The sequence below is a fragment of the Euphorbia lathyris genome, chromosome 7 (genome assembly GCF_963576675.1).
Source record: "Euphorbia lathyris chromosome 7, ddEupLath1.1, whole genome shotgun sequence".
NCBI lineage: Eukaryota > Viridiplantae > Streptophyta > Magnoliopsida > Malpighiales > Euphorbiaceae > Euphorbia > Euphorbia lathyris.
In genome coordinates this window covers 22106292-22121390 of record NC_088916.1, presented here as the reverse complement: position 1 = coordinate 22121390, position 15099 = coordinate 22106292, and the positions used below count along the sequence as shown (strand labels likewise).

Here is a 15099-nt window from a genome sequence, read left to right as displayed (position 1 = left end):
ATTTTAATTCCTTTGATTTGAATAATTTTGGGGATCTAATTTCCTTAATTAATTTATTTTTATTATAATAAAAAAACTCTTGGAAATTGTGTTTCAACACAACACTCCCCAAAGCCAATACTTTCTCATCTTAAAGAATGATAAATTAGATCTAGGGGGGACATCTGATATCAGGAGGATATAACTCTACCATGTGACGCCTAGAATGCCCAAACCAACTCTTGGAGATAGAGAACACATGGCATTTGCTCGAAGAAATAGCTTCGTATCAGGGGGATATAACTATGAAACTTGATTGCCTGCAACGTTGATGCTGGCCTGTTTCATAATGAGGGTTACTGCTTTTTTGCGTTTATTTCTGAGGGATCACACGGGCTCTTGTTTATTTGCTAGTCATGGTGGATTGAATGGATGTTTTGAGCCGATTCTGATAGAAGCTATGGCTGTTAAAGAGGCACTATCATGGATTAAAGGTTGTGGTTTTAAAAATGTGGAGATTCGGTCGGAATGTTTATCAGTAGTTCTTGCGATTAAGGAACATCATTTGATTTCATATCTCTCTGAATTGATTATTTGATGATGTATCTATCTTTTTGTTAAACGGTCAGCGAACTGTGCCGCTCACTGTCTAGCCCGAGCAGTCAGTTCTTTATCTTACAGTAGTGAGTGACAATTTGCTTTTTTTTTTTTTTTTTTTCTTTTTTTTTTTTTTTGTCTTCCACTCAATAATACTTTCTATTCCTTTCCAAAAAAATGAAATGTGTTTGGGTTGAGTTTGCGGTTTTAAGATACAACCGTAGAAGTGAAATTGCAAGAAAATAGAGAAGTTTCAATTTGAAAAGAATGGTTTTGGTTTCAAGTTCAACATACAAATTGAAAATTCAGTTTTAAAGAGAAACGAGCAACACGCTTCAACAGCAGAAAATGACTTCTAATTATATTATGATGATGATCCAACAACTCTTCTTCTTCATTTTCAAAAGTCACTTCTCATGGATGAAACGGTGGATGGTTTCCTTGACTACAAAGCCCACCCGGTTCGTCGGTCAACCTCCGGTGGCTGGACTTCAGCTAGTTTCATTATAGGTTGGTCCCCAATTTCATTTGTATATCGTCCATTGCACTAATAAATAAATTGTATGAGCTGAAAGCATGTTTTTGGGTGTTGGTAGCGGTGGAATTGGCGGAAAGATTCGCATATTTTGGGATAGCTTCCAATCTTATATCGTATCTTACTGGTCCACTTGGCCAGTCGACGGCAACTGCGGCTGAGAATGTCAACACGTGGTCCGGCACCGCCGCGCTTCTGCCTCTTTTAGGAGGGGTTGTTGCTGATTCCTTTCTTGGCCGATTCCGTACTGTTATAGTTGCTTCTTTGATCTACATTTTGGTAATTACTTATCAATCAATCACTCCATCTATTTTTGATTCAAATTCATAATCCCTTTTGCTAGACTTGAGATTTTTCCATAAGAAATTTTTGTGGTTTTGACTTTTGACTTCAAGCAGAAATTCAACTGGATTTGATTTGGTACCAAATTCATAATCCCTTGTCAATTAATGGATAGTGAATTTTTCAAACTGGTTGTAATTTTTTTTGATTGTTTGGTATTTTCTTATTTGTCTCGTTTATTTTTATTTAGTAGTAAGGAATGACAAAAGTCCTTTTTTCATAGAAAAGCAAAAGTCCTTTCATGGTGGGGTTATAGGTTCAGTGAAATTCTTATGAAATCCAGAATTTTATAACTTTTCATCTTTCTTAGAAAGGAATGTCCTTTATTTTTGATAGATTGCCATCTTAAAAACATCAAATTTTAACTTTCTGAAACTCAAACTGTTTGATTGAATATGTAGAACAAAAATAATGCATAATAACTGCAAAGGGATAGCTCCATTACCAATTGATAAAGTATCTTTCACATTATGATTAATGTTTAATTCACCAGGCAAGTTCATACTGGTATATTTATTACTTTTATGATCTTTATTTTAGTTAATAGTTTGCTTTTAGATGAATTATTAGAATGAGAATTAGACATTTTAGCATTTTGTTATGTGCTACCAATGTTAATTACTTATCAACTTGACTTGAAATGGAAATGCCTTCCAGGGATTAGGCTTGTTGACACTATCAGCTGCCCTAACTTCACTTGATATTTCTGAATGCGAAAACATCAACAATGGAAAATCATGTTCACCTCCTTGGTTCTTGATGATCTTATTCTTCTCTTCTCTATATCTAGTAGCTCTTGGACAAGGTGCGCATAAACCTTGCCTTCAAGCTTTCGGAGCTGATCAATTCGATGGACAAGATCCAGAGGAAAGTAGAGCAAAGAGCTCGTTTTTCAATTGGTGGTATTTTAGTACAGCTGTAGGGATTAACATAACACTTGTGGTTGTTATCTACATCCAAGAAAACCTTAACTGGGTTCTCGGATTTGGTATCCCTTGCTTGGTGATGTTAGCTGCATTACTTGTTTTCTTGCTTGGAACTAAAACTTATAGGTATAGTATAAAAAAGGAGGACAACAATTCACTTACACAGATTGGTAGAGCCATTCGTGGTGTGGTTAGATATCGAAGAACATCTGCACACGTATCTATAGAGGAGAATCAAAGTTCTGAGGCATCCAAGTGAGCATATAACAACCTTTTTAGTTGTTAAATTTGAGACTTTTTCACCGGCTAAATAATTCATGAATCATTGACAACCAAAAAAAAAAAAAATTGACAGGTTTCTGAGCGAGGGACTGTTAGCAGAAGATCGAGAGGCGCAGAGTATTAGCCACGTCGAAGAAATAAAAGCATTTGTTCGGCTTATTCCAATATGGTCTACTAGCTTGGTATATGCAATTGTGTTTGCTCAAACCACGACTTTCTTCACAAAACAAGGAGTTACAATGGATAGAACAATTTCTGCAGGCTTTCAAATTCCAGCTGCTTCACTTCAAACCTTTATTGGTTTTGCAATAATTGTCTTAATTCCAGTCTACGACCGTGTTTTTATCCCTGTGGTTAGATACTTAACAGGAAATCCCTCTGGCATTACAATGCTTCAAAGAATCGGAACCGGAATGTGTGCATCTGCTTTATCTATGGTGATTGCAGCTATTGTAGAGAAAAAGAGACTTGAAACAGCTAAAGAATATGGGATGATCGATCTGCCAAACGACACGATTCCAATGAGCATTTGGTGGTTAGTTCCTCAGTACGTATTATGTGGCGTTTCGGATGTGTTCACCATAGTTGGCCTTCAGGAGTTTTTCTATGATCAAGTTCCTGAGGATTTCAGAAGTGTGGGACTTTCACTATATTTGAGTGTAATTGGGGTAGGAAACTTCTTAAGTAGCTTTATTGTGTATGCCATTGACAAAATAAGTGGTAGAAATGGAGAAGAGAGCTGGTTTTCTAGCAATCTGAATAAGGCTCATCTTGATTATTTCTATTGCCTCCTTGCTGGACTTAGTGCACTGGGTTTCTTTGCCTACTTGTATTTTGCTAGGTCTTACATTTATCGACGGGCATGTCAAAATTAAGTGTGTTCTTGTACTAAAAGGATGTCGTGTAAGAAAGGTTCGCCGTTTATAGCAAAATAAGAGACTTAGAGATAATTGAGTAGAAAGAGTTTTGAGTAGAAAAAAGTTCTCGAAAGGGCATGTTAAAATTAATTGTATTCTTATGTATTCTACCTTGTTTAAAAATAAAACCTTTATATAGATTTTGATTAGTTCTAATCAGAATTAGAATTGGAAACGAGATGAAGCTTATTCATTCTCGACAGAGGTCTATCCTATTAGGGATGAGAAATGTCTATTTATTTTGTCTACGAGTTGAGGATAAGAAAAAGTATTCTTCTACATATGGAATGAGTTGGGAATTGGGAAAGGAGACGGTGATCTTTGTCCTTATCCCCATGGGGATTCTTATCTCGACAAGAATCCGTCCCAATAGAAATGAAGAATCTCTATTTATTTTCCTCATAAGTTCTTTGGAATATTGTTCTTAGCAATTGAATATTGCTCCCTTGCTGGTGATTCATCTGCCTCATCAGAAGTAGGTTGATGAACTGGGCTTGACTCTGAATCATTATGCTGTGAGATGTCGTAGTCAGAAGCCGGGTCTAGGTAGTTGTGTCTCTATCTTTCAGTTTCGAGATGAACTCAGCTATATATCTATTAGACCTGCTCTTGACTGCTGAAGACCTCTCTCTCGGGATGGGGCAAAGTATTTTTCTACATATGGGATGGATTAGGTAAAGATCTACATCTTTGTTGGCAGTGGCGGAACCTAAACCGAAAATTTGAGGTCGATGGACAAAAATTCGGTAAGAAAACACAAATTTTCAGGAGATTAAGAATGAGTGGTAAATTCGTCCCTAATTCCATACCTACAAGTTCGTCCCAAATTCCGCAACTAATGAAATTATCGGTAGAATTTTATGTTTAGCTTTAGAATTATCCGTCAGTAAAACTAATTTTTCATTATTTTTTGCCGGAATTGAGGGGCGATGGCCTCTCTAGGATCCCCTGTAAGCAGGAATTCTCAACGATCCCCTATAAGCAGGAATTCTCATTGTATCTCCACAGAAATTCCTTAATAACATTTGAATTACAAAAAGAGAACACATTATAATAGGTTTGAATAAGATGAGAAATCTATCTTTCCCCTCTTTGTTCTGGTGTGAGTCCTCCTTTGCCGCAACCTGGACAACTTTTCATTCCAAATCCTTGACAATCATAACACCTAAATTCACATTAAATTTATATTACATTTCTCTTTATGTGATTGTGTATACTATTTCAATTAAATATCTTATACTTAATTTGATATAAATAATATTTATAATTGTTAAATTTAATCATTTAAATAATTTTCAAAGCAACATTAGAAAGTTTATTATAATTAATCCATACTTTATATATAAATAATTCGGTAGTCGGGAAATAGGCAAAAGAACTTACTTCCAACGCTCAAAGATATTCCCATTCTTTTTGTTTTTTCCCGTTCCCTGAGATCAAAATTTATTATTAATTATATAATTCTCATCTCTATTCTCATCATATCTCCACAAAAATTGCCTACAAATATATTTATTTGATATATCTTTTTACTAATAATATTTTTGTTATTCAAGGTTGATAAAATAAAACCTTGCACCCTGGACACTCAATCGCATTTTTGCCTCCACATACTTTGCAGCCACTAAAAATCTGCAAAGCAATGTAAATTATGAAGTCTCAGGTGATAGAAGTAAAAATTGAACTTCGAAAAAATAAATATTAAATAATATAAATATTAAAAAGTATTAAATAACATGATGATTTGATAAATATTATTATTATTTTCACATGAAAAATTGATTCACAAATCCTTTAACGACAAGCTTCACGACAAAATACATTTTTTTTTATTAAAATGAAAAACTTAAGTGTTTAACCGATTTGTAAAACAGTCTTATATTTTTTAAATTTTACAAGATCTATTATTTATGCAATTTCTAAACTTAGCATTCTCTAAATTCCTTGCAAACTTCAAATACCTCAAAATTTATCTATTTTTCAAAATGAAAAAAAAATCATAAAAAGAACCGCGTCAGGTAGGGGTCGAACCTACGACTTTCTGCTTAGGAAACAGACGCTCTATCCACTGAGCTACAGACGCTAATTAATTAATGTACTATAAATAGTAAATATCATTTGCAATTAAGAACTCACTCATCAATTCCCAGTTTCCCCTTATCATCGATGCAAGTTTATCAATAATGTAAATGTTGAGAATATTCAACTAGATTGAAAAAAAATACATACTGAATTGATGGAAAATCCATTGGATTTTGCAGCAAAAGTGGAGACAATTCTGGGTTTGGTGTGAGTGAATTGATGATGTGAAAGTAGAAGTGGTGTAGGAGGAGAAGGCACGATCAGCATGATTTTATTGGTGGTGTTGATATTCCTAAAGAGCTTCTCCATCTTCTTTCTTTGCTTTTAGACTATATCCACTCCTTCTACTCGTGAATGTAAGTTGAGAGGTTCAGAATTGTGGATAACATAAACGCCTTTATTTATTTATTTATTTATTGCTCCCACTTTTTCTCTTCTTTCTTATTCCCTCCACAATAAATATATAATTCCAATTTTGATGACTATATCAGTGCCGATCCTGAGATTTTAAAGGCCAAGGACGAGTTACCAAGTGGCCCTAATAAATAAATATAAGTAAAAAATAAAATAAAAAAGTTAATTGTATAAAAGAATATTACTTAAAAATGCATTTTTTTTTGTTACATTTAACAAACGATCTAATAAAAACATTTCATATGAAAAAAACATTTTATATTGTTTTAAGTACCCAATTTCTTATACAAAATGATGTCTATGAGTATTTTTAGATGCAAAATTCTCAAATGTAATAAATTATGAAATAGTTCTAATAGATTTTATGCTCTTCAAAGCACAAAACATGATAACAGAAAAATGAAAAATCAAATCTAAAAATCATCTCACTTAACGGGCTTTAGGGGCTAAGTTTTTTAAATTGGAAGATTTTGATGCGTTTCTCCCAAATGTCTCTGAAGACCAAGTAAATCAGAATCTGATAGCGTTTTTCAAAGACAAAAAAAAAGCTATTAGCAATTGGAAGTTTCATAATGATGTGATTAGAGAACAAAATTGATTATATAGCTTGATGAATTGAAGATGAACTGAAGATGAAGGACAATATTACCGTTCAATATTCTTTGGGATTGGTGATTAAAGAAGAGATAGATAAATTAATAATTTTGTTAGGATTGATGGATGTGAGAGATAATTATGGAAATACTCCGAGGGTGCGTTTGGTATGACGTAATGCAATGTAATGTAATCACAATTGTAATGTAATCAAACTTGTAGGTGCCGTTTGGTTCGCGGAATAGAATGGAATGGAATAGAATGGTTATTCCAAAGGAATAGAATAGCAAAGAATAGAATAGAAATTCTTAGGAATTACTATTCCTATGTTTGGTTGATGGAATAAGGTAGAATGGAATAGATAATTTTTTTATTAAAAAGACAATATTATCCTCAAATGTAATTTCTTATTTATTTTAAAATTTTAATTTTTTACTATAAATTGTTCAAATATTTAATATATATTATTTTAAAAAATATATAAAAAATAGAAAAATGGGAAACACGAAAGACGAAAAAAACACGAAAAATACATTAAAAACGAAAAAACAATAAGAACATGAAAACGGAAAAATTATAAAAACACGAAAAAAGAGAGGTAAAAAAAACAAAAACAAAAGAAAAAAATGAGATAAAAGTGGAAAATGGTGAAAACGCGAAAACATATAAACGTGTTAACACAAAAAAAAACACACACGCAAAATATGAAAAAACACAAAAAAATGTGCAAACCGTAAAAAACACAAAAACATGAAAAAAGTGGAAAACACGAAAATGTGAAAAAAAAATGAAAAACGTGAAAAAATCGAAAAACACGAAAACATGAAAAAGTGTTAAAAACACGAAAAATGCGTTTGTAACGTTTTTTTATGTTTTGCCGTGTTTCCCAAGTTTTCTTGTTTTTTCCGTTTGTTCACGTTTTGTCATGTTATTGTGTTTTATTTTGCATTTTTTCGATTTTTCACGTTTTAGTTTTTTCGGTTTTTCCCCTTTTTTGTTTTTTTTCGCGTTTTTGTATTTTTTGTATTTTGTTACTTTTTCGTGTTATTCACGTTTTTCCATGTTTTTCGTATTTTTCATATTTTTTTTGTTTTTAACGTTTTCGTGTTTTGTTTGCGTTTTTCGCATTTTCATGTTTTTCACATATTGTCACGTTTTTGTGTTTTAGCATTTTTCGTATTTTTTTTGCATTTTCGTATTTTTATTTTTCACGTTTTTTAATATTTCGTGTTTTGTCACTTTTTCGCACTATTCCTATTTTATGTTTTTCGTGTGTTTGCTTTTTTTTGCGTCTTCGTGTTTTTCGCATTTGTTCACGTTTTCATGTTTTTCGCGTATTTTATTTTTTGCATATTCTCGTGTTTGTAACATTTTCACATTTTTTGTGTTTCATATTTTTCGTATTTTACATTTTTTAATGTTTTCGTCATTTTTCCATTTTTCACGTTTTATATGATATAAATTATGGGTTGACCAAAATTTATAAGATTTGGGAAAGTGATTAGAGAAAAGATTGAGGATTTAATGGAGGATAATTTTGTAAATTACAAAAATATAATATTAGGAATAAGCTATTCCTAACCTAAATTGAAGAATAGCTATTCCATGAAATCAAAGAATAGGGATTCCATGGAATAGCTATTCCATAAAAAAAAATCAACCAAAGGTGGGAATAGTTATTCTTTAGGAATAGGCTATTCTATTCCCCCTCTATTCCGCGAACCAAACGAGCCCGTAATGTAATGGAATAGAATGGTGATTCCATTACCATGTTTGGTTAAAAAAATGATGAAATGTAATTAGCATTACATTACTTATGTTTACTTAGTTAAATATAATCGCAAATTTTATTTACATAATTAAAATCAATAAAAAAAACACATGAAAATCGTGAAATTAGTATATAATTTTCCGTGTTTTCATAGTATTTTTTTAACATTTTTCTCGTTTTTCGTTTTCCATTTTCACCGTTTTTTTCTATTTTCTCATTTTCTTATTTTTCATATTTATTTTTTTTGCTTTTTTTTCGTTTTTAGGTTTTCTAGTTTTTGCGTTTTTGAAAATGATGAGAAGTGAGATTTGAAAAATGAGAGGTTAGATGGAACTTTAAAGATAGAAATTAAGATTACTTGTTGAATGTAATGAGAATTCAATCCATTTTTATATGTAATGAGGATTACAATGGTTGTTAAACAAAATTTAATCTATGGATTTCTCATTCCATTACAACAAAATTTTGAAGTGCAACCAAACATGGTAATGGCCTTTCAATGTAATGGGCATTCCATTACAAAGCCCATTACATCTTACCAAACGGGCCCTGAGATAAATTAGGGAATTGATGTCCAATATTTTTATTAGAAAATTTGGAAAGAATTTGAGCTAAATTAGAAAATTTGGTAACTGATGCTCATATTTTTAATCAAGTATAATTTTTTTTGAATTTTAATCTAATGTCAACGTTTTTAATTTGGAAAGAATCTGATGATGATGTTTTTAATCAAAATATATATATTTTTAATTTAATCAAGTATAGTTTAAAGAACTTAGTACTATATATTACTATAACTGGGTACTCTCTAATCCTTGGGCCCTGGGCAAACGCCCCTCCTGCCCAGGCTCAGGGACGGGCCTGTATCAAATTATATATATATATCGGATAAATCCTAGAGGAGATCTTTGAAGACACCTATGTTGGGTGGTCTAGGTGGAAACTTCCATATCAAAGTGATAACACCATATGTTAATTTTGGGGCAAAAGCGCAATAAAAAGGATAAAAGGATCTATTGGCATAATATATGGCCACGCGGCTTAGACCTAGATCCACTTGAGATGAACATACGCCAGTCATGGTGAAACAAAGGGGATCCGCCACGTGGTATATATCCACCCTTATATCCTCCTGAAACGTTATTAAGAATAACTCAGGAATTAACACCATTAATGACATATTAATGGTGGGAATGGACAAATCCAAAGAATAAGCAATAAATATGATGAAGAATATTAATAGTAAGACTATTCACATGTTATATCATTAATTACAGATGGTTACAGAATCTAATATAAATACCTCAATCTTGAGGTATTTTAGGTATGTTCTTTCATGGATGTCAAATCCAGTTATCACCAGATTCAGATGGAACCGTCAGATCGGATCAAAACTTCATTCGTTACCCATCAAACAACTTATTGCTTCAAGGTAATGTCCTTTGGGTTGAAAAATGCAGGAGCCACATATCAGAGAATGGTGAATAAAATTTTCGAAGGAAAAGATAGGAATAACTTTTCAGTATACGTGGACGATGTGATCATTAAAAGCGTCTCTATGGAAAAACATGCAGAAGATATCAGTGAAATCCTACGAGTCCTCCAACGGTACAATATGAAGCTTAACCCTGAGAAATGCACCTTTGGGCCCACTTCAGGGAAATTCTTGGGCTATGTCATCGGTTAGAAAGGGGTAGGAGCAAATCCAGACAAGGTAAAGGCAGTATTAGAGATGAAAGATCTACATAATGTGAAAGAAGTCCAAAGGCTGAATGGGTGAATCATTGCACTGTGAAGATTCATATCATGCTCAGCTAGATGATGCATACCCTTCTATGAAGTGATCAAGAAGAAGAAAACCTTTGAATGGACACTAGATTGCCAACAAGCCTTTGAAGGCATAAAATAGTTCTTGACGGAACCACCATTGATGAGTAGACCAATCCGAGGGGAAATTTATACCTATATCTGTCACAGATAAGGCGGCATGCACAATAGTCATTCGAGAAGAGGAAGGCTAGCAATTTCCCATTTATTATGTCAGTAAGGTGTTGAAAGACGCTGAAACTCGATATTCCAAGCTAGATAAGATGGCTCTTGCAGTCGTAACTACTTACATGTAACTATTGAGAAATCAAGAATGGAAGCTCCAAAGAAATGGAACAACATCCTTAAAATTAGGAAATTTCTAGGAGGAAGACGAATAAATGGTGTTCCAAACATAAAGAAATCACCTTTGTTAAAAAATAAAGTCATTGGCGCTTCGTAAATCTGGCCTAGTGAGCCACGTGTTTCCATCCAAGTGGTAAGGGAATTCGCGCCTAATAGAGCAATAATTATCCTAGGCACACCATGAATACGAACATCCCTAAAGGACTTTGAAGTCGTTTTAGGTGGGCTTTTGATAACACTTGTATGTTAACTTTGGGGAAAAAACATAATAAATAGGGGATAAAAAGGACCTATCCTCATAATACAGGGCCATGTGGCTTAGACCTAGATCCACTTAAGATGGACATACGCCAGCCATGGTGAAGCAAAGGGGATCTGCCACATTGTATATATCCGCCTTTATATCCTCCTGAAACATCTTCAAGAATAAGCAACTCAAGAATTAACACCATTAATGGCATATCAATGGTGAGAATGGACAAATCAAAGAATGAGCAATAAATGTGATAAATAATATTAATAGTAAGACTGTTTGCATGCTATATCATTAATTACAGATGGTTACAGAATCCAATATAAATACCTCAAGCTCGAGGTGTTTTAGGTATTCTGATTTACTAAAGTGCTTTTGTTAGTTACTATTATTCTCAATATCGATACTAACTTTGGCATTAGAGTGTTCCCCGGTGATCCCAATGGCACCTCACAGGGATGATCTTCGGTAAGAGTCATATTTAGCAAATACCACAAAGTTAGTGATATCATAGGAATATAATTTTGTTATACGGTGTCTAAGAGGGTCGAACCAACTCTTAGAGATAGAGAGTACATGGCATATTCTCGTCCAAATCAAGTAGTACGAATGTGTATCATGAAGCTTGATTATGGAGGTCTCACTAGACCCAGTCAAGGATCTAACCTTTACCATAATGATCGGATCCCGATAACCACGGGCCTAATTAGTTTGAGGAATATCAGGCCACGATATCTGACCACACTTCCTCCTACTACATGGTCCATCCCTCTCCACAACTCATAATCATCTTATATAGCTTGGTATCAGTATAAATAGAGTAAGCTCAGGTTAATGTGACAAGTTCATTCATTATATTAAGCTTATATTACATCTTTTGTTTACTGATTATGATCACCCTTCAGTCCTTTCATAAACTAACTTAGGCATCAGAGAGGGTTCACCGGACAACAACCCCCTTTTGACCTTGCTTCTATACAATTGCAGGTTGACATGTGGACTCTCAGAATTCAATCACATCAAATTGGTACGGTGAGCATAGACTGGCACAATGATGACTCGTTTGAATAGTTCCATTGAAATTCATTGCATTAGTGCACTCTCCATAACGGACATCCAGAAAATAACTAAAGAAGAGGTGCCTCGAATTGAACAGTTCAGTCACGACCTAATTCTGGAAATGACGAAAGAAGAAGACGAGGCCTTAGAGCCCCAACAACAAAGGCTCTTAGGCACAATCTCTCAACATCTGGCAGAAAACCTTAGAACTGTCTATGAAGTCGTCAGCGTCATGAGACACGGTAATGGCAGACCTTCTCTTGGAAATGGTGTCGTAGCTGATTTCCCTAAACATTCAATTCTTCCCCACATGAAAAAATACGACATTGAACTTCAGATCTTTCTGACTTATCCCAACCTCTAGTATGATATTCAAGCTTATTTACCCAACAATTTTCGAATCGAAAGCGATGAGTGCGATTTACCATTAATCGACCAATGAATGGGAATAGAGCACTGTGATTGGAGGAGGGAGCTTCGAGATTTGCAATGTTCACCAAGGAGAATTAAGCAAACAAAGAACCAGAGGCAAGAGCTCGATTCAATTTTTCTTTGATGAAAGCAGAGGAGTTTCTACCCCTTTCCCATGTAAACTTATGCCCAGTCATAGGAACCTCATCGAGTTGGCAGAAATTGATAACTTCAATGAAGCCATGCAGAAGAGTAGTTGGGTGCCTATTACCCTCTCTATTTTTCGACAGGTATCGAAAATAATTGAAATCCCTCATTAAGAGCCATGCTAAGGTAGACTTTTGGTGAAGGAGTTTGATGTGGTTCCAATAGTCACACATGCGATGTCTTTCTGGGTAGCCATAGAACCCAATTATTTTCCACGTGATAGAGTTATGGCATGTTACATGAATATCAATGTGATTTCTGGAGAAACCTAGAAGTTGGGTCGAGTTATTAGCCTTCCAGAAGAGGGCAGACCACCACCTGCATCCACACTAAAAACCCCATTATACTGAATCCAAGGTTGTAAAAATCACTAAGTGCTAGCCGGGCGGTCAAGGCCCTTAAGGATTAATCGGATTTGTATTTTTGTACTTTTCATTTGTTAATCAATAAATTATTATATAAATTCAATTAAAATATGTATTATACTATCTAAAAATAATAATATAAAATTATTTAATATAAAAACACTTATATTTGTAACATATATATTTAAAATATGAAAACATGAACATTTTAATAACAATATTATTGAAACAACTCAAAAGTGAATTATAATAAAGCAAACAATAAATTCATAATAAAAAATCCTTGTGTTCATCGTTGCTTAGGTGGCACTTAGGCGGAGCCCAAGCAGTTAAAAATCACCTACAAGCAAAAAAAACGCATAGAGGGATTAATCGGAGAAAATCGGAGCGGATTCTCGATTTCAAACGCCTAGGCGGGACCTAGGCAGTCTATGCGGCCTTGGTTTTGAATAGTGACTGAATCTTACACTTTATTGCCTCAAGTTTCGAACGATACATTTAGTTTCCATTAAAAAAATAAATTGTGGATTAAAATGAGTTACTAACTCAGCAAACATTCAAACTGACCGATGGTTATCCATATCTCGACAGTTCCAGCTTAGTGTACCGATGGCTATGGCTAGGCCTGAACTCCAGGTCCCATCATATACAAGTTTTTTTACCCATCATCTTGCTCATTCAGTACTGCACAACCCAATTGGCTTTTGTCAAACTGCCCAGGCCTATCATAAGCATATTTTTTTCTCATGCCTTCTCCTCTTAGTGTCATTGATTAGGGGTGGGCACGGTTCGGTTAACCGGTCCATTAGGCAAAAAAATTAACCGAACCGTTATCAACGGTTTTTTAACCATCCAAACCGAAACCGGTCCATATCAATCGGTTAACCATACAACCGGTTAACCATTAATTTCGGTTAGGTTTTTCGGTTAACGGTTTTTAACCAATTCTCACCCGCTAACCAAAAATCAACGGTTAACCATAAATTTTACCCAAACCTAAATTTTTTAAACAATATTAAAATACACATTTCAAAAATTTCAACGAAACGAATTTATATAAAAGTTCAAAATTCAAACATAAGTACCGAACTAAAAAACAATCCATTAAACATAAAGAAATGTAAATAATATTTCGTCAAAGTACTTATTACAACATTAATCCATCAAGTTTACATTCAAGTATAATTTATGTTATATATTTATATTAATATAGGTTATAATCTATGTTAAAAACTTTTTTTTAATCTTATATTCTATGTTATATAATATATGTTATATAATTATTTATTAATTTTTTAAAAAAAAATTATATTTATTAAACGGTTCGGTTAACCGTTAACCGCGGTTTTTAAAACTCTAACCCGAAACCGAAACCGGTACCTATATATTTTTTTAACCATTAAGAAAACCACCAGTTCGGTTAACCGCTTTTTTCGGTTCGGATTACCGGTTTGACTGGTTTTTTTGCCCACCCCTATCATTAATAACTAAGACTTATTCCTCTTTACTCAACTCATTTTCCTTATCTTGCCGCTTATCTTCTTTTGCATTCGAACTACTTCCCTTATCTGATGAAGTCCCCTTTCCATTAGTGGAGCCACTAATTCCGCTATGGAATCGAGCAAGACGTTCCTAGAAGTTAACCTATAAATCTACAGTAGGTTGTTCACCAAGGCTATCCATATTCATCGGACACGGATGAACAGGGAACACCGACGACGGCGATGGAAGCAACCATTTGGACGTTGGCAAAGTAGCGTCCTGACGAGAAGGAGCTCGAAGCCAAGTACCATAAGGGCGAACTGCTCTGTCAGAGTCTGCTATCTCCAGCAATCCATTGCAAAATTAACAAAATGTCCTATTTGTCCACATAAAAAACATAACATGGACAATCTCTCACACTTGAACTGGATCCAAGAAATGTCACCACCTCTCTTGCCAATCTTCATCTTCCTCTTGAGGGGTAATAGAACATTAAGAGAGACGTGAATACACATATACTGCTTTCTAACACCATTGAAGTTATTTGCATCTGAATCAATGAAAACGCCCATAGAATTCCCAATATGTACAACGACCTTTTCGGACATAAAACCAGGGGGAGGTCATACACCTGAACCCAGAACTCTGTGTTATTCAATTGGAAGTCAGTGGGATTCTGTCCGTCTTTAAAGAGATCGTTGATGACCAGAT

The 15099-nt window shown here is 34.1% G+C and overlaps 2 protein-coding genes and 1 non-coding gene across 3 annotated transcripts; 1 reads left to right on the top strand and 2 right to left on the bottom strand.

The window, feature by feature from the left end:
- The first annotated feature begins 699 nt into the window (after positions 1 to 699).
- LOC136235025 (protein NRT1/ PTR FAMILY 5.10-like) lies at positions 700 to 3705 on the top strand. The gene is made up of 4 exons (XM_066024537.1): positions 700 to 1086; positions 1173 to 1390; positions 2111 to 2634; positions 2735 to 3705. The coding sequence occupies exons 1-4, from the start codon at positions 993 to 995 to the stop codon at positions 3534 to 3536; spliced, it is 1638 nt and encodes a 545-aa protein (XP_065880609.1). The 5' UTR covers positions 700 to 992; the 3' UTR covers positions 3537 to 3705.
- Positions 3706 to 4461: 756 nt separating this feature from the next.
- On the bottom strand, positions 4462 to 6060 carry LOC136200655 (uncharacterized). The gene is made up of 4 exons (XM_065991079.1): positions 5808 to 6060; positions 5151 to 5210; positions 4962 to 5008; positions 4462 to 4743 (listed from the first exon to the last, which is right to left on the bottom strand). The coding sequence occupies exons 1-4, from the start codon at positions 5967 to 5969 to the stop codon at positions 4656 to 4658; spliced, it is 357 nt and encodes a 118-aa protein (XP_065847151.1). The 5' UTR covers positions 5970 to 6060; the 3' UTR covers positions 4462 to 4655.
- TRNAR-CCU (transfer RNA arginine (anticodon CCU)) lies at positions 5589 to 5661 on the bottom strand. Its single transcript has one exon. It is a non-coding gene; the product is annotated as a tRNA-Arg (tRNA).
- Positions 6061 to 15099: the final 9039 nt, after the last annotated feature.